A 26,350-nucleotide genomic window follows, 5' to 3' on the forward strand; every position below is an offset into this window, starting at 1 on the left:
GTGTGCGCGGCGCCCTCTGCCTGATCAGTCAGAGCAGAGACGCCGGGAAGATGGAGGCGCCGGAACGAGACGCCGGGAGCTGCAATCAAGGGAGGTGAGTATGTGGTTTTTTGTTTTTTTTATTGCAGCAGCGGCGGCAGAGATTTCTATGGGGCACAATGAACGGTGCAGAGCACCGTATATGGCACAGCAATGGGGCACAATGAACGGTGCAAAGCACCGTATATGGCACAGCAATAGGGCACAATGAACGGTGCAGAGCACCGTATATGGCACAGCAATGGGGCACAATGAACGGTGCAAAGCACCGTATATGGCATAGCTAGGGGGCACAATGAACGGTGCAGAGCACCGTATATGGCACAGCAATGGGGCACAATGAACGGTGCAGAGCACCGTATATGGCACAGCAATGGGGCACAATGAACGGTGCAGAGCACCGTATATGGGCACAGATATGGGGCACAATGAACGGTGCAGAGCACCGTATATGGCACAGCAATGGGGCACAATGAACGGTGCAGAGCACCGTATATGGCACAGCAATGGGGCACAATGAACGGTGCAGAGCACCGTATATGGGCACAGATATGGGGCACAATGAACGGTGCAGAGCACCGTATATGGCACAGCAATGGGGCACAATGAACGGTGCAAAGCACCGTATATGGCACAGCAATGGGGCACAATGAACGGTGCAGAGCACCGTATATGGCACAGCAATGGGGCACAATGAACGGTGCAGAGCACCGTATATGGGCACAGCAATGGGGCACAATGAACGGTGCAGAGCACCGTATATGGCACAGCAATGGGGCACAATGAACGGTGCAGAGCACCGTATATGGGCACAGATATGGGGCACAATGAACGGTGCAGAGCACCGTATATGGCACAGCAATGGGGCACAATGAACGGAGCAGAGCACCGTATATGGGCACAGATATGGGGCACAATGAACGGTGCAGAGCACTGTATATGGCACAGCAATGGGGCACAATGAACGGTGCAGAGCACCGTATATGGGCACAGATATGGGGCACAATGAACGGTGCAGAGCACTGTATATGGCACAGCAATGGGGCACAATGAACGGAGCAGAGCACCGTATATGGCACAGATATGGGGCACAATGAACGGTGCAGAGCACCGTATATGGGCACAGATATGGGGCACAATGAACGGTGCAGAGCACCGTATATGGGCAAAGCAATGGGGCACAATGAACGGTGCAGAGCACCGTATATGGCACAGCAATGGGGCACAATGAACGGTGCAGAGCACCGTATATGGCACAGCAATGGGGCACAATGAACGGTGCAGAGCACCGTATATGGCACATCTATGGGGCACAGTGAACGGTGCAGAGCACCGTATATGGCACAGCAATGGGGCACAATGAACGGTGCAGAGCACTATATGGGGCACAGCTATGGGGAAATAATGAACGGTGTAGAGCACTATATGGCACAGCTATGGGGAAATAATGATCTATTTTTATTTTTGAAATTCACCGGTAAATGCTGCATTTCCACCCTAGGCTTATACTCGAGTCAATAAGTTTTCCCAGTTTTTTGTGGCAAAATTAGGGGGGTCGGCTTATACTCTGGTCGGCTTATACTCGAGTATATACGGTGTATATATATATATATATATATATATATATATATATATATATATATACAGTGGGACAAAAAAGTATTTAGTCAGTCAGCAATAGTGCAAGTTCCACCACTTAAAAAGATGAGAGGCGTCTGTAATTTACATCATAGGTAGACCTCAACTATGGGAGACAAACTGAGAAAAAAAAATCCAGAAACTCACATTGTCTGTTTTTTTAACATTTTATTTGCATATTATGGTGGAAAATAAGTATTTGGTCAGAAACAAACAATCAAGATTTCTGGCTCTCACAGACTTGTAACTTCTTCTTTAAGAGTCTCCTCTTTCCTCCACTCATTACCTGTAGTAATGGCACCTGTTTAAACTTGTTATCAGTATAAAAAGACACCTGTGCACACCCTCAAACAGTCTGACTCCAAACTCCACTATTGTGAAGACCAAAGAGCTGTCAAAGGACACCAGAAACAAAATTGTAGCCCTGCACCAGGCTGGGAAGACTGAATCTGCAATAGCCAACCAGCTTGGAGTGAAGAAATCAACAGTGGGAGCAATAATTAGAAAATGGAAGACATACAAGACCACTGATAATCTCCCTCGATCTGGGGCTCCACGCAAAATTCCACCCTGTGGGGTCAGAATGATCACAAGAACGGTGAGCAAAAATCCCAGAACCACGCGGGGGGACCTAGTGAATGAACTGCAGAGAGCTGGGACCAATGTAACAAGGCCTACCATAAGTAACACACTACGCCACCATGGACTCAGATCCTGCAGTGCCAGACGTGTCCCACTGCTTAAGCCAGTACATGTCCGGGCCCATCTGAAGTTTGCTAGAGAGCATTTGGATGATCCAGAGGAGTTTTGGGAGAATGTCCTATGGTCTGATGAAACCAAACTGGAACTGTTTGGTAGAAACACAACTTATCGTGTTTGGAGGAAAAAGAATACTTAGTTGCATCCATCAAACACCATACCTACTGTAAAGCATGGTGGTGGAAACATCATGCTTTGGGGCTGTTTCTCTGGAAAGGGGCCAGGATGACTGATCCGGGTACATGAAAGAATGAATGGGGCCATGTATCATGAGATTTTGAGTGCAAACCTCCTTCCATCAGCAAGGGCATTGAAGATGAAACGTGGCTGGGTCTTTCAACATGACAATGATCCAAAGCACACCACCAGGGCAACGAAGGAGTGGCTTCGTAAGAAGCATTTCAAGGTCCTGGAGTGGCCTAGCCAGTCTCCAGATCTCAACCCTATAGAAAACCTTTGGAGGGAGTTGAAAGTCTGTTGCCAAGCGAAAAGCCAAAAACATCACTGCTCTAGAGGAGATCTGCATGGAGGAATGGGCCAACATAGCAACAACAGTGTGTGGCAACCTTGTGAAGACTTACAGAAAATGTTTGACCTCTGTCATTGCCAACAAAGGATATATTACAAAGTATTGAGATGAAATTTTGTTTCTGACCAAATACTTATTTTCCACCATAATATGCAAATAAATTGTTAAAAAAACAGACAATGTGATTTTCTGGATTTTTTTTTTCTCAGTTTGTCTCCCATAGTTGAGGTCTACCTATGATGTAAATTACAGACGCCTCTCATCTTTTTAAGTGGTGGAACTTGCACTATTGCTGACTGACTAAATACTTTTTTGCCCCACTGTATATATATATATATATATATATATATATATATATATATATATATACGGTATATATATATATATATATATATATATATATATATATATATATATATATATATATATATATATACATACATACATACATACATACATACATACATACATACATACATACATACCGTACATGTCCAGTAGATAATGCACTACTGTACAGCACAAGGTGAGCATTGAGCAAGGTCGCTGCACGGTATCAGAGTCCAGATGTACCGAAGATGTAAAACACACACACCGTATATATACACAAGCGTACACCGTATATATATTATATATATGTGTGTGTATATATATATATATATATACGGTGTGTGTATATATACGGTGTGTGTGTGTGTATATATACGGTATGTGTGTTTTACATCTTCGGTACGTCCGGACTCTGATACCGTGCAGCGACCTTGCTGAATGCTCACCCTGTGCAGTACAGTAGTGCGTTATCTGCTGGACATGTACGGTGTGTGTGTATATACGGTGTGTGTGTGTGTATATACGGTGTGTGTGTGTGTATATACGGTATGTGTGTGTATGTATACGGTATGTGTGTTTTACATCTTCGGTACGTCCGGACTCTGATACCGTGCAGCGACCTTGCTGAATGCTCACCCTGTGCAGTACAGTAGTGCGTTATCTGCTGGACATGTACGGTGTGTGGTGTGTTTTACATCTTCGGTACATCCGGACTCTGCCCGGCCTCAGACATACTGCCTGCTTTATGTTTGCTCACTCAGGCATTGTAAGTGGTGTCAGAAAGTGCAGGAGAATCTCAGAAGCATCATTGTATAGAATAAGAAAGTAACAGAAAAAAAGCAACTGCACTAAACTGGAAATAAGCACAGTCCTGTAATCGGGAGAACAAAGCTGCTCTTCAGTAGATATTAACTCCTTGAGGACCCAGCCAAGTTTGGTATAAAGAGGACCTGTCACCACATCAAAAGTACAGTAACCCATTTTTACCCTTATTTTAACCCCACTCTTCCCCTTAGTTTGCTGATTTTATACTGTTCCAGAGATCTGGGCCTTTTTTCCCTCTTTGAAGGTAATTTCTTATGGTCTCTACGAAGGGATCATTGCTCATAAAGTAATAATGCAGGAGCAGCCTAAAAGGTGATGAGTGAGCGTGCTTTGGTGCTGAGTGCCTTCGGTGTGCTCGAATAATAGGTTTGTGTCCCCGCGGCTTGTTGACATGTGCAACACATGCAAGGATTGCCTGTTTGTTAAATAATCCCTGCATATGTGCCAGATATCGTACAACCATGACACATGCTGGTTCGGGGACGTGAACATATTATTCGAGCATGCCAAAGACACTGTTAGCACTCGAGCATGCTCAGATGACACTTTATCCAGGCACATTCACTCATCACTAGTAATGCCCATAAAGGTAGGACTGAATATAATGGACCATATATCTGTGACCGTGGTGGATTTAGATAAAAGAAAAAAACCACAGGTGAGCAGCAGGAATTAAATAAGATCAAACATTTCATACCTTTGATCCGGCAGACACAATAAAAGACTAATTAGGAGGCTTTTTGCATCACTTTTTCTTGTCTTGTGTTTTTCTTGCCACGTTTTCACCAGATGTTCCATATCATTAAAAATTTTACGAAGACCCCTTTCACACATCAGTTTTTTGCCACCAGTCGTAATCCGTCGAATTTTGAAAAAAAACGGATCCAGCGTCTGCTTCCGCCGGATCCGTTTTTTTCCTCATAGACTTGTATTAGCGACAGATTGCCATGAATGGCCTCACGTTTCATCCGTCATTCGCCGGATCCGTTGAAAATTGTCCGTCCGGTGGCCGGAGACAACAGACAAAGTAATGTTTTTTTGTCTCCGTCGAAAAAACATATAGCGACAGATCTGTTTTCATCCGTCATTTGTTAGAATGGAAGCCTATGGGTGCCGGATCCATCAAATGATGGAATCCAGCAACGGATTCCGTTTTTTTTTTTTAACTGAGCATGCTCCGATTATTTTTTTTTTTTAAAGATCCTTTAGCCAGCCCCCCTAGTCGGATCCGTCGAAAAAAAACACGGGTCCGTCGCATCAGTTCTTCACAATCTGCAACGGATCCGTTTTTGTTTTCAAAATACGACGGATTGCGACTGATGGCAAAAAACTGATGTGTGAAAGCAGCCTGAGGCATAGGGGCCAGAATGAATGCACCTGAACGCCCGGCACAAAACGTGCATGTTACATACTTTATTTGCCGTTTTATTGCATTGTAGCTATTTATTTTAGTTGCTATAAGAAGGGCGGCCATATTGATTGACTTCCTGGAGCTAGCGGTGTACCCATCAGCCTTAATCATAGTAGCTTTGTAAAAAGGAAAAAAAAAAGAGCATGAACCGCACATCCCAAAATCATACGTTGATCTTAAGCCGCTAGGCAAAAATTTATATACTGAACATGAGGTTTTCAGTTTAACATTCTGATCAGACTGTATGAAGCCCACTGCCACTTCACGGCAAACCTCGTAGTGGGTCCTATCGCCCTAACGGAGCGGAGCCGTGCGGCGACCACCGCCACAGCGGCCACGCACCAGCAAGGCGGACGGCCTGTTGCCCCACAGCACCCATGCTGATCAGAATGTTAAACTGAAAACCTCATGTTCAGTATATAAATTTTTGCCTAGCGGCTTTAGATCAAAGTATGAATTTGGGATGTGCGGTTCATGCTCTTTTTTTTCCTTTTTGCAAAGCATGTTCTAGTCTTCTTCTTGGACCAGCACTCCTCCCATTTGGCACAGGTGATTTTAATTAGCAGGAGACTGCAAAGTAAGGGGTCTAGCCCATTTTGGCTCTCACTGAAGAGCTGGAGGAAGGTGAGTTTCAATGCTCCTTTCATTTTGGTGCTGGTGCTGTGTGGCGGCCATTGTTGCTGTGGCTTTGTGCTGGTGGGGCGGCGCGGTCTGGAGTCATGGGGGCTCAGTCTCGCAGCATGGGTGCTGTGGGGCAACAGGCCGTCCGCCCTGCTGGTTCGTGGCCGCTGTGGCGGTGGTTGCCGCACGGCTCCGCTCCGTTAGGGCGATAGGACCCACTACGAGGTTTGCCGTGAAGTGGCAGTGGGCTTCATACAGTCTGATCAGAATGTTAAACTGAAAACCTCATGTTCAGTATATAAATTTTTGCCTAGCGGCTTTAGATCAAAGTATGAATTTGGGATGTGCGGTTCATGCTCTTTTTTTTCCTTTAATCATAGTAGCAGCAGTCCACAGCAGGCAAGAACCGCGATCTTCTGATCACAGCTCTTTTATGGGGGTTTATAGGAGACGTGAGGAGGACAGTGCGCAGGAAATCAGCACTGATTCAATTCAGTGAAAAGTAAAATGTTGTGATTGCTGTGGGAAACCCTGGGGCTTCCCGTGGCACCAGTTATTATTGTACTGCTATTCTGACTATCGCACATCCATAGCACCGCTGTTGTATGCTGAGTGGAGGTAAAGCAGGAGACAGCGGACAGTGTGCACGCAGATGTGGAAAACGTTGGCCTGATACTTACCATCTGACATGCCATTGAAAATGCCCCATTATTCTCCCATAGGAGATGTACCATTTTGTCCTTTACTCCATATGTATGGCCTGTTCTCACTTATGTCCCGTATGACTAGTGTGGCGTAAAAATATCACTCCTCTTGCACCTGTCCTCCGTTTACACAGTGACCGGGCACCATTTTGCTGGCCGAGTCATGGGCAGGTCAACCGTGCGGCATAGAATAACTCCTGATCACCCCAGCCATTATGTCTATTGTAAGTATGGACCTCGTGGTCTCCGACTCAGCAAGTCATGGACAGCTGGGGAGAAAGAATCGAGCCAAACTTACAGAAGGGACGATGTGCGGAGAACTTCACGCTGCAGTTCGGAGCGAGGTATTTCACATTACAGAAACTTGCTTTTGCTAAAACTCCTTTTTGCTTGTGTGTCCCGTGTCACTGAGCGTGCTACAGCTGAGTACGGGCTACAGCCGGGTATCCTGTGTGGTTAGGTCAGATCTAGGAGGTTGTAGTCGCCTCTAAGAAAACCTACGTCTCACAATTCTGCTGTGCATCGTGCAGTACATTATCTGAGGACGTACAGTTACGGTAAATAAATCCACCTAAATTCGTATACAGAGATGTAAGTGTGGACGACATGACAGTAATGTTTAGTTATGCTTATGTCAGATGTCAGTAACTATCCACCACGATCTTGTGATGTCTTGTCTGCACAGACTGTTAAAAAAAAAAAAAATCATTGTATGCCACATAGTATAGGGTTTTCTTTTATTTTGCAGAATGTTTGACTACAGCTTTCTGACAGTGAGGTCTCATTCAGACGTCTGTGTTTTTCTTGAACGTGAAAAAATCACATGGATTTTATCAGTATTTGGTCACATGGATTTTATCAGTATTTGGTCACATGGATTTTATCAGTATTTGGTCAGAATGCGAGGCTTCTCCTACCCTTTGGAATGGTAAAAATACAAATTTCACACTGATGGAATCCATGTGCTATACGTGATTTTCATGAACCCAGAAACTTATATTGGTGATTTTGATTCTTGACACTTGATTAAAAATTAGCCATATCTCCATTACACACTGTCCTCAAAAATAGCACAGAAGTGTGAACAGCCTTATAGACTATAATGGGTATGTAAGTGAAATATGCAAACCGTAGGGGATGAATGATCGCTTTAAAGGGGATGTACACTACTTGGATAACCCCTTCTGAATCCCGACCCCCCCCCACCCAGTAAAATAATACTTGTACTGACTTCAGGCGCAATGCCAGCAGTGGCAGCACTGGCTCTCCCGGGAATCGCCTGACATTGTCATGCGATCCCTGTGGCCAAGAAGCGCTGGCTTCACTCTCTATTCCTTTGTACAAATGAAGACATCTGGAGGAAATGAGAGGAGCCGCAGCTTTCGCTTCCACCAGATGTCAATAAGAGAGTGAAGCCAGCGCTGATTGGCCGCAGGGATTGCGTGACATTAAGCACCGTGACAGCCGATGATGCTGACACCCCTGGAATGGCACTGGAGGGGAGTATAGGAATCATTTTACTGGGGGTTCAGAAGAGGTAGTCTGAGTAGTGGACAACCCCTTTTGATAATCGGGTCGTTCCCGTAGAGTTTGTATCACCATCAGCCTGTGTCAAAGGGCTTTACACGAACGCCGACTAACTCTCTGTATGCCCATGTAAATCTTCCTCAGACTCAAACAAGTCACCCAGCCTCTATTAATTCTTCACATGTTGTGAAGCCCCCCTTACACATTAGGCTAATGTCAGCCAAACCTGGCAATATCACTGGGTTGGGTCGTCACTCTAATGTGTATGTAAATTTATTGTCGGGGGAAATATATCGATCGGCATCTCACATTTCTGAACGCTGCTCGTATTGTCTGCCGGGGGTAGTCCGCCATCAGTCATGGAGAACACCGGATCTCCCTGCTGAACTAGCCCTCCTATGTATGGTAAAGATCGGTGAGATGGCTGACAGCCATCCAATGTGTATGGCGGCTTTAGAGCTCAATTGCTTCTACAATATTAATAGTTCTAAAATGCAATGTGTGTGTAGCCTGCAAATTCACTGTACACCCTGACATCTGAGCCAAACTTCAAACAAAGGCCACAATGGGTCACCCGGAGTGATCCCAGGTTATACAAGAAGATAAACATTTTTGTGCATTTCTATTGTACTTTTTGGTTACCTTTCACATTGTTTGCGGCTTTCAGGATAATACCTAGTGATTTGTTTGTGTCTGTGTACTAGAACTTTAGAAATGTGATCTCTGATAGACAAAGCGGATAAATCCCATTAGCCAGGCGGCTCTGGTGCCTAAAGGTACCGTCACATTTAGTAACCCGATGTTTACCCTGGTTACCAGTGTAAATGTAAAAAAAAAAAAAAAAAAAAAACACTACATACTTACATTCTGGTGTCTGTCCCCCGGCGTTCTGCTTCCTGCACTGACTGTGAGCGCCGGCCGTAAAGCAGAGTGGTGACGTCACCGCTGTGCTTTACGGCCGGCCGGCGCTGACAGTGCAGGAAGCTGAGCGCTGGGGGACAGACACCGGAATGTAAGTATGTAGTGTTTTTTTTTTTTTTTACATTTACACTGGTAACCAGGGTAACCATCGGGTTACTAAGCGCGGCCCTGCGCTTAGTAACCCGATGTTTACCCTGGTTACCAGTGAAGAAGACATTGCTGAATCGGCGTCACACACGCCGATTCAGCGATGTCAGCGGGTGATCCAGCGACGAAATAAAGTTCTGGACTTTCTGCTCCGACCAACGATGTCACAGCAGGATGCAGATCGCTGCTGCCTGTCACACTGAACGATATCGCTAGCCAGGACGCTGCAACGTCACAGATCGCTAGCGATATTGTTGTTAAATTGTTCAGTGTGAAGGTACCTTAAAATGTGCCGATCTACAGGGGGCAATGTCTGCAGTTCCATTGATAATTAGATAAGATGTTATTGGTGGACATAGTGATATGGATCCTGGAAGGACCTAAACATAGAGAGATTTATGAAGATTGGCATTCATACTGTGCAATGCATGAAGTGTACATGATAAATGAAGGTCATGTTGGGCCCTCCATGTGCCTGATATTGAAATCCAGTTCTGAGTTGTCCCATCTAATTGTATTCCTATTGCCTCAGTAAAGTACATATGTACAGCGTGCGTTTCGTCTTCTCCATGGGGACACATGACAAGTTTTGGATTGAAACCAAACAAAACCGTTGACATATGACAAGCATGTGCTAACTTGTAAAAGGTTTATCTGCTTTACGGCTTGTGTAAATGACAAGAGCTGTGTCTATTGTGGGACATCGTAAAAATGTAACTGCTGAGAAAAAACATAATACCGTAAATCTTTATCGATATGTCAGGGAAAGATTTCTTTGTCATTTTTATGGTGACCATGTCCTTGACTTTGACTTTTATCCAAGGTTCAGAAGCTAATCTGTCAACGGTATTTTGCCACCTATACTGAAATCGGCATGAAGGACAGAAGCCTTGATTCCAGTGATGTGTCACTTATTGGGCTGCCTCTTGTAGTTCTGATAAAATCATTGTGTTATCACTATAGGACTAGTAAACCTGCTGCCACATAGTCCTCCATATTTGAGTTCTGTTTAAACCCTCCCTCATCACTGATAACTTTCTGCCTATGCACAGTGTACACAGAAGCTGCCAATCTGTGGTGTAGGGGGTTATACAGAGCTCCGCATTCAGAGAACTGGAAGGTCAATCACAGTTAATACTTCTGGCCATATTCAGATTAGACTTGTCCGACCTCGCTCAGTACACTTGCATTGAATGAGGCCGCGCACGTCTAGTCGATACGTGACAGCATGTCCGCAAATTAAATACTTGTGGTCATGTTACCTGCCCGCGATTTCAGGATTCGCAAGTCTGGAGTTGCATAAAGTTTAATAATTTTTAACACCTGATGAGGCCAGTGTCCTTACTTTTAAAATGACTGTCTAATCCATTAATGTTTCCTCCCCGATGCTAAAATGAACATTTGATGAGTCCTCGCTTTACCCATAAAATGCTCATTTTTAATTTGAGAATTATAAAAATCATTCTTAAAATGACTTCAGAGCAAGTACATCAGCCTCATCGGGTCTAAGAGATCTTTTTCATTTCATATGTAATTTCTATTGTAATATCTTTTGACAGATTCTGCATGAAGTGTTTCTGACTGTTTCTCGAGAGGAATAATAAGGCTTGCAGGAAGGGTCTTTATTTTTGGTTACGTACTGTCGTACTGGCCACGTTATTTTCTTTGAGAAACACTTTCCTCTTTATTCCTCAGCGGGATGGAGGTTTACTACCATATTAGCAGCAGCTGCTTGCACCTATGTCTGTTCTGTGTCCCGTGTCTGCAGCCGCTGCACAAAGACAAACTATTTAGGTGGAATCTGATTTATTCACTGTATATCAAACCATATCTGTGTTTTGCTTTTTTTTTCTTTGCTTTTTTTTTTTTTTTTTTTTTTAATTAAATGCATCTTGGCACCAAGTTATTGTGTAGTGGTTACATATAAAGAAACCTTGGCAATGCAGTGCACACTCGGCTGTTTGCCCCCCATACACAGTCGATGAAAGTCAGGCCAACCGGAGGACCATATGATGGGTATAGGGAACTCCTGGATCTGACCATATCGCACTGTCCCTTATATATTATAAAAACTTGATTCCAGCTCACCCAGTTGCTCTATGCTCATCCACCTGAGGCCTCACCATGGCCTCACGTCAAGGAAAATAGAAAAAAATTGGAGTCCGGCTCAACAGGACTGGATTTTCCTTTTCTTTTTCCAAGGAAAATATAGTGCATACAAAAGAAAAATTTAAAAATGTCGACCATGTAAATTTTTCTTTTGTATGAACTTAATTTTCTTTTGAAAAATAAAAAGAAAAGGAAAATCCAGTCCTGTTGAGCCGGACTCCAATTTTTTTCTATGTCCTTTATATATGGGCGTATTAGAGCAGGGCACTCTATGTAATGCCCGGAACCCCCGACCTCCCGTGTAGTGATTGAGGGTGTGTACCCCCACGCGGTCTTGCATCCTGTAGATGAGTGATAAATGTCTCTGTAGAAAATAAAAGGTTAATGGCCTCTTTTGTTTGTATCTTTGGCATCCAGATGAATAACATTGCTCATCTCTTGATACTCAAATGTTTTCTTTGTTTCCACGGGTCAGGTTTACACAAGGAACCCATGCTTGATTTATCTACATCCCGTCAATTGACTCATTGTTCTTCAGAAATAAGGTGGCAAACGTGCGGCCACAGTGCCCTTCACGGCACATCTCTAGGCTTCCTTCCAGCACGCGAACGTTCACCATCTCGTAACACAGGACTGTGGAGATCTAAGCAGTGGGGTTCTGTACATGATGTGTGGTGTCTCTTTTGGGAGTGCACGCTAAGGATCTAGTCCCCTACCAACATGCTGATTGTTGTCTTGGCCCCTGATTTCGGAGTGTGACTTCCCTGTTCTAACAATCTCTTGTTTCCTTTTGTTTTAGGTTTTTTAGTCATGAGAAAGTTCCTCTTTGTTGGAATAGTATTTGCAGCTTTGCTCCATTTCATGCTCCATATATTTGTCCAAAAGAAAACCATCGCGACGTAAGTGTTAATTTTTTCCCCCCTTTATATTTTATAAAGTGTATATTTTATTTTTTTTCCCCTTTTCTTTCACCCAGTGCAACTCTATGTCTTAAACTGGATATGTGTTTTAGGCAACTTTTCTTCACAAAAGGTCATGTCAAGGAGGGTGGTCCCCTGACACTGCCAAATATTGGCACAATTTACTGAAGAGTATACCAACTAAAATGGGGTATAAACCGTAGACTAAGAGGAGCTGCTTGTCATGGAAAAACTGGCAACGAATGCTCATATCATAAATTGTTTAGACGCAGTATCCTACAATGAAGAGTCTTCCACAACAATATAAGGCACAAATACTTTTTTTTCCTCCTACTTCCATTGCGTTATGTTATATTGTAATCCACTTTCACACATCAGTATATTGGTCAGTATTTGAACGTGGAAAACCAGGAGTGGAAGCTGCGGAGCAGAAAGGATGGAAACATCTCTGCTAGTGATGAGCGAACGTGCTCAGATAAGGCGTTTTTTTCCGAGCATGCTCGTCTGCTAGTGTCTTTGGCGTGCTCGAAAAATATGTCCAAGTGCTTGCGCTTGCATATCTTGAGGTTTGACATCTGCAACACTTGCAGGGATTACCTGTTTTAGGCATTCCCTGCATGTGTTGCAGATGTCGAACCTCAAGATATGCAAGCGCAAGGACTCGGACATATTTTTCGAGCACGCCAAAGACACTAGCAGACGAGCATGCTCGGAAAACGCCTTGTCTGAGCATGTTCGCTCATCTCTAACCTCCACCTGTTCTGTATGTTGGGCCCACTCCTGATCTAGACTTGCTGGACAACATATGGATGTGTGATGGTGGTCCTACAGTCAACGCTTTTGAGTACGACCACTAATACTCAGGGCTCAGTAAGTTTCATGCTTCGTTCATTTTTTTTTCTCTTCTGTTTAGGATTATAGGACAGACCCCATAGTTAGGTTAACCAAGCGTCCCGAAAATTGCATAGCAACCGGAGTGACTTCTGTTTTTGATTTTGCTGGTGTCTGCATTTGGTTTCTACCTGCTCTGGTATCATACACAAACCTTATGTACACCAAAATGAATGGGAACGCGGCCAGTATGAGTAGGCGTAGGCAAGTTTCACTTTGCAGAAGCATATTACTTCTCAAATAATTGTCAGCATAAATAGATTTTCACTTTTAATATTTCTCTTTTTTTTTTTTTTTTTTTGGTAAAATATGTTTTTGCTGTTTTTGCTGCATAACTTTTACACTCACTTACAGAGAAATAAAATTGCTTTTAAAGAGATACAAGGTCACTTAAAATGAAGTACTATGTTTTATGCTTGGTGCTATCCTGACCTTTTACAAAAGCTCCGGTATTTCTTGCAATGCAAGTTTTCCCTACTGTACCTTTTACTCATTTTTTATCAGAAAGTCCTCCTTTAGTCAGCAGATCGGAGTTGGAGTTGGTTGACAGGCAGTCCCGTGCAATGGCCATTTCTCGGGTCAAATGTTTGGACCCCAAATATTTAAAAAGTTATCCCCCGTCCTGTGAATATGCGATAACTTCCAATGTTGGAATAAGCCCTTGAAGAGATTTTCCTAAATGAAAACATTGATATTTCCTTTCTTTTCATTTTTTGTTTTGGGTTGTCAAAGTGTCCCCAAATCGTCAGAATTAAGGAGCTGCTGCTCTCTAATTATTGCTGTGTCCCTTTTTTTTTTTATTGAGGATCATTGACTTGTCAGCTAAGCTTTGTATAGACCCCCTGTAGGTTCTTCAACATAATTAAAGGCTATGGACACCTTCCAAACGGAAAAAAATGTGTTTACTTTTAAGTTAACAATATTGTGCTAATTCTGCAATCTCCATGTCTTCATTCAGTTTCAGATCCTATGACATACAATTAGCAGCTTGGTCCAGGTGTCAGACTTTGTGCTAGTTTATGTCACACAGACTGGATGTCAGGTCTGCTTATGTTCAGGGCGCGGCTCTGTGTCAGCACAGCTCCAGTACTGCTCTTTTTTCCACTACATTTACTTATTTACAGCATGTGCTCTCTGCTCTCACTGAGACTGTACATACTTTTCCCCTTTCCACTGCAGGCCTCTATAAAACCTCCTCTCTACTGTTCTCTCTAACACTGAGAATATTTTTGCAGAACACTCAGGTAGATAAAGGACAGACAGACGGACCGCAGCTGCATAATTGGTAGAAAAATTGTTAATGAAGACTATTTAGAAGTAAAAAGTGATGCAAATAAACAATACAAATCCTGTGCCAAAGTGTACATAGCCTTTAAGTGTAGAAAAGCAAGGTAAAATGAAATGCTGCTAACATCCAACACCTGACAAGTGACCTGTGCGTGCCTCGGACGGGGTGCACATGCCTCTGCCTCACTCATGTATCTGTAAAAATGATTTGTGAGCACGAATTACAAAACTGTTTTTTTTCCTTTGTCTCAATCCTGTCACTTATGAAATTATGAGCAGGTCCATTGTGTCTCTACAAGAACCTTTCACCACACTCAAATCATCGACTGCAGAATCTGTGAGATATTCAATAAGGTATATTCACCGAGACCCTTTCATCAAAATACTCTTATAATCAAAAAAACCTTTCTCTTCCTATTATTTTGAATTACCTGCGGATGAATGCTTTACTTGCGTGTTTATTTGCTTTTCTTCCGTAGGTATGCAGAAGCTTACTTTTCTTTCTTTCCAGTTGGTTAATGTTCTTCGGTTCGCTCTTTTTTTATACATGCTTTCTTCTTCATGCTTGCATATTTTGGAAACCGCTTGCTTCAGTATTTGTAAGCCAAAATCAGGAATAAAACCTATAGAGAGAAAGAACGATTGCAAAATGCTAACCAAAATATGCAATATTATTTTATCAGGACCTCGAAGGGGTATTCTCACCTTAAGGTACCGTCACACTGAACGATATCGCTAGCGATCCGTGACGTTGCAGCGTCCTGGCTAGCGATATCGCTGTGTTTGACACGCAGCAGCGATCAGAATCCTGCTGTGATGTCGTTGGTCGCTGCAGAAAGTCCAGCACTTTATTTCGTCGCTGGACTCCCTGCTGACATCACACACGCCGATTCAACGATGTCTTCACTGGTAACCAGGGTAAACATCGGGTTACTAAGCGCAGGGCCGCACTTAGTAACCCGATGTTTACCCTGGTTACCAGCGTAAAAGTAAAAAAAACCAAACACTACATACTTACCTTCCGCTGTCTGTCCCCCGGCGCTCTGCTTTTCTGCACTGGCTGTGAGTGCCGGCCAGCCGGAAAGCAGAGCGGTGACGTCACCACTCTGCTTTCCAGCCGCTGTGCTCACAGTCCGTGCAGGAAAGCACAGCGCCGGGGACAGACAGCGGAATGTAAGTATGTAGTGTTTTTTTTTTAACTTTTACGATGGTAACCAGGGTAAACATCGGGTTACTTAGCGCGGCCCTGCGCTTAGTAACCCGATGTTTACCCTGGTTACCGGCATCGTTGTTCGCTGGAGAGCGGTCTGTGTGACAGCTCTCCAGCGACCAAACAGCGACGCTGCAGCGATTGACATCGTTGTCGGTATCGCTGCAGCGTCGCTTAGTGTGACGGTACCTTTAGACATGCACGGCGTGGCCAATTGGCCAACTAGTCTTGATTAAACATCGACATTATTGTGCAAATCTCTTGTGCAGACACATGCTTTCATGGTTAGTCCTACAGTCGTACCCCCTCCTGTGTATTCCTCACTTTTCGTTAATGTAAATTCAGGACATAATGTGCATTTTGGCTCATTTTTTGCGGGAGCGCTAACAACGAGCTTTGGACAATAAACGGTAAAATAATTTTAATCAAGACTATCTGCGGTTGGAGCAATGAAAATAAGAAAAACTGCCGTGATTGTTTTATACATAACCATGTCCACAATCATAATGCCTAAACTGACATTTTCATTGCAATTTCTGATTTACTAACATGCACTTGATTAGGACAGGGCAACACAACCACACCGGTCACACAACAGTCTCAGACCAGCAATGTGCACGACTTGTGAGACAAATCTACAGAAGAAATTTGGCCGTAGAAATTAACTGATGTCTTTGTGGGGGGGGATAGTCATGTGTGTCCTGCAAGAGAGAATCCTAGTTTTTTTTTGTTTTTTTTTTTAACAACAGTCTCTTCGAGGTTGACTGCAGTTGCAACTTAAAGAAGTCTTGCCGTAAAGATTTTTGTTTTCTTTTACTTAAATACATGTATTTGTGTGACTGTATTAATATATTCCTGTACCGCCGCCTTCACCGGAATCCATCGCCGTTCTGCTCCGTTTCTCTAAGACAACACCGCTCTGCAGACACTCCGGGTCATGCTGCGCTCTGCATAACCTAGAAGTAGCTTTTATAGTGTAAACCTATTGAGCGTCAGAACAAGACTCCATAGACTTAAATTGTAAAAGAGACTTCCTGCCAGGGCTGTGGAGTCAGTAAGCCAAATCTCTGACCTCTCAATTTCCTTGACTCTGACTCCATGACTCCGATCCCACAGCACTGGTGACTACTGAGCATGTACATAAAGTGCAGCCCAGATTCATCTCAGCTACAACCCCACAGCGCTGGTCACTACTGAGCATGTACATAAAGTGCAACACAGATTAATCTCAACTATGACCCCACAGCACTGGTGACTACTGAGCATGTACATAAAGTGCAACACAGATTCATCTCAACTATGACCCCACAGCACTGGTCACTACTGAGCATGTACATAAAGTGCAACACAGATTCATCTCAACTATGACCCCACAGCACTGGTCACTACTGAGCATGTACATAAAGTGCAACACAGATTCATCTCAACTATGACCCCACAGCACTGGTCACTACTGAGCATGTGCATAAAGTGCAACAGAGATTCATCTCAGCTACAACCCCACAGCACTGGTCACTACTGAGCATGTGCATAAAGTGCAGCACAGATTCATCTCAGCTACAACCCCACAGCACTGGTCATTACTATGCATGCACATAAAGTGCAGCACAGATTCATCTTATCTATGACTCCACAGCACTGGTCACTACTGAGCATCTGCATAAAGTGCAGCACAGATTCATCTCAACTATGACCCCACAGCATTGGTCACTACTGAGCATGTACATAAAGTGCAGCACAGATTCATCCCAACTAAAAGCCCGGATCTCTACAGTAGATCAGGACCAGAACAGACATTTATAGGACATTTCATAACTTTCCCAAAATCTTATGAAAACATTTGCAGCACATTCTGCACTGAACTACTGCACCCAATGTATTATATATTTTAGTAGTCGGGAGTTGCTTAATTTTTTACCAACTCCACCAAAATGGACACAGACTCTGACTCCACAGCCCTACTTCCCGCTCACACATAGTGATCTGTAGTGCCTGAAGAGCAGCGACGTTACTGAGAAGAGGAGAAGGTGGTAGATGAGCATATTAATACACTTACACGCAATACATGCACAGATACATAGACTTATTATTATTATTATTATTATTATTACTACTACTACTAATAATAAAAAACTTCATGGGAATGCTTCTTTGACCTCATTGATCACCATTAGATGTGATGTTGCAGTGTGACGCCATGATCTTTCTGATGTGCGACCCGTGTCGGTGTGCAGCCCTAGCCTGTATGTGAAATCCTCTAACATGCTGACCAGTCTTGTTCTGTAAGTTTTCTATTTCACAATTTCAAGCTTCCTTTGCTGATCTGCAGATAAGAAAACGACAAATCTACCGATTCTCTTTGATTTATCACATTTATTAATCTAATGAAAATGTCAGTGATTATTTGTTTTGATGGCTTTGTCTCCTTAAATAAAGATTAGAATGTCAAATGTTGGCATTGGTCCAGCGCTGATAATAAAAAGATCAATCCAGCTGCGCTACTGACGGATACTGATAAGAATAAGCAGTCACGGAAACGCAATCATTTACAGTCAGAAATCCATTTGTAGTTAACAAAATCAGTGGGCAAAAAATATGTTTATATGTAATCTATATGTAATCTATTTGATTGTATTCAATTTAAAGACCTTTTGTGATGGCTCCCGTGTTCCTGATCACTCATCATAAGACTGATTTCACAGGTCGGTGAAACACGGACCGCGCTCAGATCGCAATCCGTGGCCCAGTCGCTGTGTCTCCTGATCGGAACCCAAGAATGGTCCGTGTTTCATCGACCCAGTAGATCGGAATAATAATTTCTGCAATCTCACTTGATGTTGGTATAAAGTCTCAACAAGACGACCCCGTTCTGGCTGGACTTATTTTGGGCATCAGTACCACCTCTCTGCCATCTATTAGCCAGATCGGAGGGATATTAGCCTAGCGTAGCCCTAATCTGTTCTGTCCATGTATTCATTTGACAGGCTGGCATGTGGGTAAACTACGTTTTCCCTGTGGCGTAAATGTACGGATTGCTTCAGCTTAGCGCTGCAATAACATCTGATGATGCAGGGGGTTATGAAGCTGGACCCACGGCATTCAGTTGATCAGCGGACTAACCTCACCCGGAACACAGGTTGTCTTGATGGGACTAGATACTTTTTTTTTCCCTTTTTTTTTTTTCTCTTTTCAAAAGTTTAAAAACTTTCCTGGTTCATGTGATAATACATATTGAAACCTATTGAGAGCATAGTCTAATTACTGTACTGTTTTATGAACTTTCTTTTTATTTTATGCAGGTGTTATGTATTTATGATTGTGTATGATTTGTATATGATTGATCTAAAATTTAATTAAATACTGAATCTGTCACCAGGTTTTTGCACCTTATCTGAGAGCAGCATGATGAAGGGACAAAAACCTTGATACCAGGGATGTGTCACTTACTGGGCTGCTTGTTGTGGTGTTGATAAAATCTTTTGTTTTATCAGCAGGAGATTATCACTTGTAAACCTGTTGTGCTGCCAAGTAGTCCTCCATATTCATGTGCGTCATATAACCCCGCCCCCAGCACTGATTGGCTTGCAGCTTTCTGCCAATGTAAAGAAGAGACAAATCTACCAATCAGTGGTGTGGGCGGGGTTACACAGCGCTTAGCAGTCAGAGAACTGCTAGATTTGAAGCAGATAAAACAGGGATTTTATCAAAACTACAGCAATCAGGGTAGTAAGTGACTCATCGCTGAAATCTGGGTCTCTTCCCTTATATTATACTGCTCTCAGACAGGGTGGCGAAAACCTGCTGACAAATTCCCCTTAAAGAGGTTGTCAGCACCTTTAACAAACAAATGTGGAAGAAGGAATAAAATATAACACTCGGCCTTTCAATATATATGGCGTAGTTACAGGCACAATGTAATATTATTTATCAGTGTCATAGACATAGCCAGGGTCGGACTGAGGCGATTTGGGCCCACAAGTGGAATTTACACCAGGGGCCCAACCTACTGTGCATGTTCATATTTAAGCCCTACATTATTGCATCCACAAAAATTAAATAGTAAAAATCTATGAACAGGTCTACATTTTCTTAGTAATGTTCTATAAAAGAGTTATACAATTACCAGATAATGTACTATATATAGTGTTACTGACCCACACCCACCATACCAAGACCAATATACCAATAACACTATTATACTTTGCAAAATAATGCCGCCACACCATGACCATATATTATCATCACATAAAACCTGCATATAAGGCTGAGTCTCACTACCGTAGAATACGGCCGAGTGCTATGTGAGAAAGCATAGCATAGCACTTGGCCCAATGTTAATCTACGGGGCAGCTCACATCAGCGTTTTTTTTTTTTCTTTCCTCAAGCGTATTGGACGTGCGTGTAACATCGCAGCAGGCTGCAATTGGCACAGAGACTTTTTTAGGGTCACCCATTGTAATAGCCAGTAAAGGTTAAGTATACAGTTGTGAGCTGATATTAATAGCCTAGGAAGCTCCATGGGTATAACCCCCTTCCCAAGCTATAAACATATGCCACCAGCCATCAACTTTCCCTCTGTTGGTTAAGAAAATTACACGGGAGCCCACGCAATTTTTCTTTTCCTGAAAAATAATCTTTTATTAAATACATGTACAGTGAGCGGCACACACTGTACTAATTTTATATGTCACTGACATCAGTATTCTATGTGTATTTACTCTATGTAATTTATCCTATGCTGTCGGCTCCTGCTGTGATTATACTGTATGTGGCAGCTAAATTGCCGGCTTTTCTTCATATTACACATATATGTGTGTGTGTGTGTGTGTCACTGACATCTATATATCTATTCTATGTGTATATACAGGTTCTTCTCACAAAATTAGAATATCATCAAAAAGTTTTTCAGTTCTTCAATACAAAAAGTGAAACTCATATATTATATAGTCATTACAAACAGTGATCTATTTCAAGTGTTTATTTCTGTTAATGTTGATGATTATGGCTTACAGCCAATGAGACCTCAAGTCATTATCTCAGTAAATTATAATAATTAGCAAAATGTTCCTGCAAAGGCTTCCTAAGCGTTTAAAAAGGTCCTTTAGTCTGTTTCAGTAGGCTCCACAATCATGGGGAAGACTGCTGACTTGACAGATATACAGAAGGCAGTAACTGACATGCTCCATAATGAAAGTACATTTTGCATTTCATTTGAAAATCAAGGTCCCAAAGTCTGGAGGAAGAGTGGAGAGACCACAATCCAAGCTGCTTGAGGTCTAATGTGAAGTTTCCACAATCAGTGATGGTTTGGGGAACCATGTCATCTGCTGGTGTATGTCCACTGTGTTTTATCAAGACCAAAGTCAATGCAGCCGTCTACCAGGAAATTTTAAGTACTACAAGCTTTTTAAAGATGGAAATTTCATTCTCCAGCAGGACTTGGCACCTGTCCACACCGCCAAAAGTACCAATACCTGGTTTACAAACAACAGTATCACTGTGCTTGATTTGCCAGCAAACTCACCTGACCTTAACCCCATAGAGAATCTGTGGGGTATTGTGAAGAGGAAGATGAGACACCAGACCTAACAATGTAGACGAGCTGATCACCTCCATACCACGCGGCATTGTTGCAGTAATTGATACAAAAGGAGCCCTGACCAAGTACTGAGTGCATTTACTGAACATACATTTCAGTAGGCCAACATTTTGGATTTTAAAATCATTTTCAAGCTGGTAACTAAAGTATTCTAATTTACTGAAATAATGACTTTTGGGTTTTCATTTGCTGTAAGCCATAATCATTAACATTAACAGAAATAAACACTTGAAATACATCACTCTGTTTGTAATGAGACTATGTAATATGAGTTTCACTTTTTGTATTGAAGAACTGAAATAAATGACTTTTTTGATGATATTCTAATTTTATCTATTCTATCCTTTTCTAACCTGTCACTCTGTGATTTTACTGTACGTGGCAAATTAATTACTTTTATTCTATCTATCTATCATATATACCGTATATACTCGAGTATAAGCCGAGATTTTCAGCCCAAATTTTTGGGCTGAAAGTGCCCCTCTCGGCTTATACTCGAGTCAAGGTGGGCGGCAGGGTCGGCGGGTGAGGGGGTGAGGGCGCTGAGGTATACTCACCTAGTCCTGGCGATCCTGGCGCTCCCCGCTGACGTCCCACGGTCTTCTGTGCTGCAGCTTCTTCCCCTCTTCAGCGGTCACGTGGGACCGCTCATTAGAAAAATGAATAAGCGGCTCCACCTCCCATAGGGGTGGAGCCGCCTATTCATTTCTCTAATCAGCGGTGCCGGTGACCGCTGAAGAGGGGAAGAAGCTGCAGCACAGAAGACCGTGGGACAGGCAGAGGGAGCCGGACGTCGGGACCAGGTAAGTATGTCATATTTACCTGTCCCCGTTCCAGCCGCCGGGCGCCGCTCCGTCTTCCCGGCGTCGCTCCGCTCCGCTCTGACTGTTCAGGTCAGAGGGCGCGATGACGCATATAGTGTGCGCGGCGCCCTCTGCCTGATCAGTCAGAGCAGAGACGCCGGGACCGGACGCCGGAACGAGACGCCGGGAGCTGCAATCAAGAGAGGTGAGTATGGCTTTTTTTTTTTTTTTATTGCAGCAGCGGCAGATTTATGTGGAGCATGTATGGGGGCAGTATGAACGGTGCAGAGCATGTATGGGGGCAGTATGAACGGTGCAGAGCATGTATGGGGGCAGTATGAACGGTGCAGAGCATCTATGGGGGCAGTATGAACGGTGCAGAGCATCTATGGGGGCAGTATGAACGGTGCAGAGCATCTATGGGGGCAGTATGAACGGTGCAGAGCATCTATGGGGGCAGTATGAACGGTGCAGAGCATCTATGGGGGCAGTATGAACGGTGCAGAGCATCTATGGGGCAGTATGAACGGTGCAGAGCATCTATGGGGGCAGTATGAACGGTGCAGAGCATCTATGGGGGCAGTATGAACGGTGCAGAGCATCTATGGGGCAGTATGAACGGTGCAGAGCATCTATGGGGGCAGTATGAACGGTGCAGAGCATCTATGGGGGCAGTATGAACGGTGCAGAGCATCTATGGGGGCAGTATGAACGGTGCAGAGCATCTATGGGGGCAGTATGAACGGTGCAGAGCATCTATGGGGGCAGTATGAACGGTGCAGAGCATCTATGGGGGCAGTATGAACGGTGCAGAGCATCTATGGGGGCAGTATGAACGGTGCAGAGCATCTATGGGGGCAGTATGAACGGTGCAGAGCATCTATGGGGGCAGTATGAACGGTGCAGAGCACTGTATGGGGCACAGATATGGGGGCAGTATGAACGGTGCAGAGCATCTATGGGGGCATTATGAACGGTGCAGAGCATATATGGGGCAGTATGAACGGTGCAGAGCACTATATGGGGCACAGATATGGGGGCAGTATGAACGGTGCAGAGCATACAGGGCACAGATATGGGGCAATATGAACGGTGCAGAGCACTATATGGCAGAGCTATGGGGAAATAATGAATGGTGCAGAGCACTATATGGCACAGCTATGGGGAAATAATGATCTATTTTTATTTTTGAAATTCACCGGTAAATGCTGCATTTCCACCCTAGGCTTATACTCGAGTCAATAGGTTTTCCCAGTTTTTTGTGGCAAAATTAGGGGGGTCGGCTTATACTCGGGTCGGCTTATACTCGAGTATATACGGTATGTGTTTTGAAGAATATTACCTTTTGAAAACTGTGTAAATGACATAGAGAATTGCTCTATGTAAAAGCTCATGTTAAAATCGTACTGCATTTGGATGTAAATCCGATGCTAGGTGTAAAAAAATCGAATTGTACTCGCATGACACTCCATGACACTCGTGCTACTCTCAGCAGTGAGAATTGGATCATTTTTTTTCTCCTTCGCCTCATTGGGGGACACAGGACTGTGGGTGTATGCTACTGCCGCCAGGCTACTGCCTCCTCTGTTGTATACACCCTGACACTGGCCGAAGGTGAACCCAGTTCATGCTTAGTGTCTGAAGGAGGCACAGGTCTGGTTTCCAGACCTCCCATATTTTTCCTCTTCAACTTGGAAGCGAAACAGGGGCGATGGACCCTTTTGAAGGGGTCCGATCTCCCCAAACCATCAACGGGCGAGCACGTGGAGTGTCGTCTCCACGTATCCTTTCCCGGATCATTTGCCGGACTTAGCCCTGACCACCCTAAGGTAACGAAACCCTAGGCTGTACAGGTGCATATGTGCAGTCCGTGTAGCCCCCTCTGCATCACCAATGCTGGGACAGCGGTAATGGAAGGAGGCGGACGGTCCCCCTCCTCATCCCCTGAAGGGAAGATGCAGTTAGGGTGCCTGCACCCTCCTTTATACAGCCCCCCTCTAACCTTAAGATCCTCGCGTGGGGGGGGGGGAGGAAGGGGGGCTCCTGTGGCAGTGCGCATCATAGAGGGCGTCTGGAGCGCAGCAGGCGCCGTGGTCCTTTCTTTTGCTGGTGGCGCCGCATTCTTTCTGCTGTCTGCGGCACCGCAGTCTTTTTCGGCTGCTTGCGGCGCTATGTCGGATATCCCGCCATCAATTTCCGGTTCGCACAGGAGCCAGCTAATCTAGTCCCTGGCTTCTGACAGGCTAGGCCGCGGGTGGAAGCTCCGCCCCTTCCGGCCGCATCATCTTCCGGCGGGTCCGCCCCTCATCCTCGCCAAACAATGGGGAAGAAAATTTAGGCCCTGGCTTCGACCTCCTATAGGCCGCAACGCCGTCATTACCGGCGGTACCGCCCACCAATAGAGCGCTCTTTATAAAAAGATCAGCGCTCACACATCGCCCTGTAAAGGTACAGATGATTGGCCTCGGGGAGACCAAAACATCCAACACCGCGGAGACACCATCACGTGTTTCTCAATGCAGTGATTCCAGAACACTGCCCCCATCCCTTATGGGAAATATGCGGATGCATGTACAGAAGCCGCGGAGACACCATCACGTGTTTCTCGACACAAGCAGTGAATAGCCAGGCCTTTCCCCGGGAAGGAACAACCACGGGAAGGGCAGCATCCTATGAAGGAAAGCCACCTATGCCAAGCATGGTATCCATCCACAGACAGCTGTTTCGGGGTTTTTGCCCCTCATCAGTGTGGAGTAGGAATCTGGCACACATCGCCCTGTGACAGGATCCACGGGTCGGACAGGGACACAGGACTGGGGTAAGTGCTACTCTCCCCAGCCTGACAGCCGCAACATCTGTTTTTTTCTGCATCTATTAGCTCTGATTATAGCATTTGCGGGGCACCATGTCTAGAAGAACCAAACCATACGGTTTTATACACCGCATGTGTAGCCTGTCGGTCCACTTTTCCGCATGCCCAGAGTAATCGTCTCTGTGAGGCCTGCGATTCCGGACGCGCTCAGGAGCCCCCCCCCCCCCCTCATCCCTGCAACTCAGGCAGAGACTGTAGTTTCTCCCCCGGAATGGGTCACGTCCTTGTCGCAATCTATGGCATCCCTAACAAAAGCGTTTGAGTCCCTTCAGATCCCGGCGGGGGCCAGGGACAGCGGTTCATCTGCTTTAGAGAGGTCTTCCGACTCGCAGGAACCTTCGGTCTGCAGGGGCCACGCTCGCTCTAGGCAGACGCGGGGGAAACGAACCCACACAGCGTCTTCCAATCCATCAGGTGCTTCTGCATCCTGGAGTTCCGCCTCTCGCTCACCCTTTCCAGTGGAGAGTAGTGAACACGGTTCGGACTACGATTCCGAAGGGTCCCTCAATTTAGAGGCACCTGATTACCAGGAGTCAGTAGACAGTCTAATTGAGGCCGTCAACCAAACCCTGGTAGTAGAGGATGAATCCGCCTTGGCCTCGGGTCATCGGGTATCGTTTAAGAGGGTCAAGTAGCCTCATAGGGTGTTCTCCACTCATCCGGAGTTTGAGGACTTGGTCCAACGTCACAGGGAGTGTCCGGACAAGCGTTTCTCTGGACAAAAAGCCCTAAATGCCAGATACCCGTTCGCCCCTGAGTTGCGTAAGAAGTGGGCAGAATCCCCTTCGGTAGATCCACCGGTTTCTCGTTTGGCCTCTAACACGCTGTTATCCCTTCCCAACGGTTCCTCTGTTAGGGACCCAACTGATCGGCTCATAGAAAGTTTGGCTCGTTCAGTTTTTGAGGCTTCAGGTTCAGCCCTCTCGCCCTGTTTTGTGGCGACTTGGGTAGCTAAGGCCATGATTTCTTGGTCAGAATCTTTGACAAAGGTTCTACAGGAGAGGGATCTACCAGCAGATTTGACAGAAATGTCAAATTAGATAGCTCTTGCTGGGAGCTACCTGATCAATGCGTCTTTAGATGCTGCGAACTGTGCAGCATTGGCGGCCGCAAACGCAATTGCCATTAGAAGGGCCCTTTGGATGAGAACATGGCGGGCGGATTCTACCTTGAAAAAATCTCTTACAACTCTCCTATATCAGGGGGGT

At 44.6% G+C, this 26,350-nt stretch overlaps 1 protein-coding gene across 5 annotated transcripts in view; it reads left to right on the plus strand.

Moving 5' to 3' along the window:
* Positions 1 to 26,350, plus strand: part of ST3GAL6 (ST3 beta-galactoside alpha-2,3-sialyltransferase 6) — a 208,582-nt gene that overhangs the window by 87,776 nt on the left and 94,456 nt on the right. For 2 of the 5 annotated variants that reach the window (XM_069761007.1, XM_069761008.1), the window contains exons 3-4: positions 12,360 to 12,459; positions 14,938 to 15,012. In XM_069761007.1, coding sequence (XP_069617108.1) covers positions 12,360 to 12,459; positions 14,938 to 15,012 — 175 coding nt within the window. Of the gene's footprint in view, positions 1 to 12,359; positions 12,460 to 14,937; positions 15,013 to 18,131; positions 18,151 to 26,350 lie in introns of those variants that run through there. The other 3 variants (XM_069761009.1, XM_069761010.1, XM_069761013.1) reach the window with 2 other exon arrangements.

This window comes from Ranitomeya imitator, chromosome 3 (genome assembly GCF_032444005.1).
Source record: "Ranitomeya imitator isolate aRanImi1 chromosome 3, aRanImi1.pri, whole genome shotgun sequence".
Lineage (NCBI taxonomy): Eukaryota > Metazoa > Chordata > Amphibia > Anura > Dendrobatidae > Ranitomeya > Ranitomeya imitator.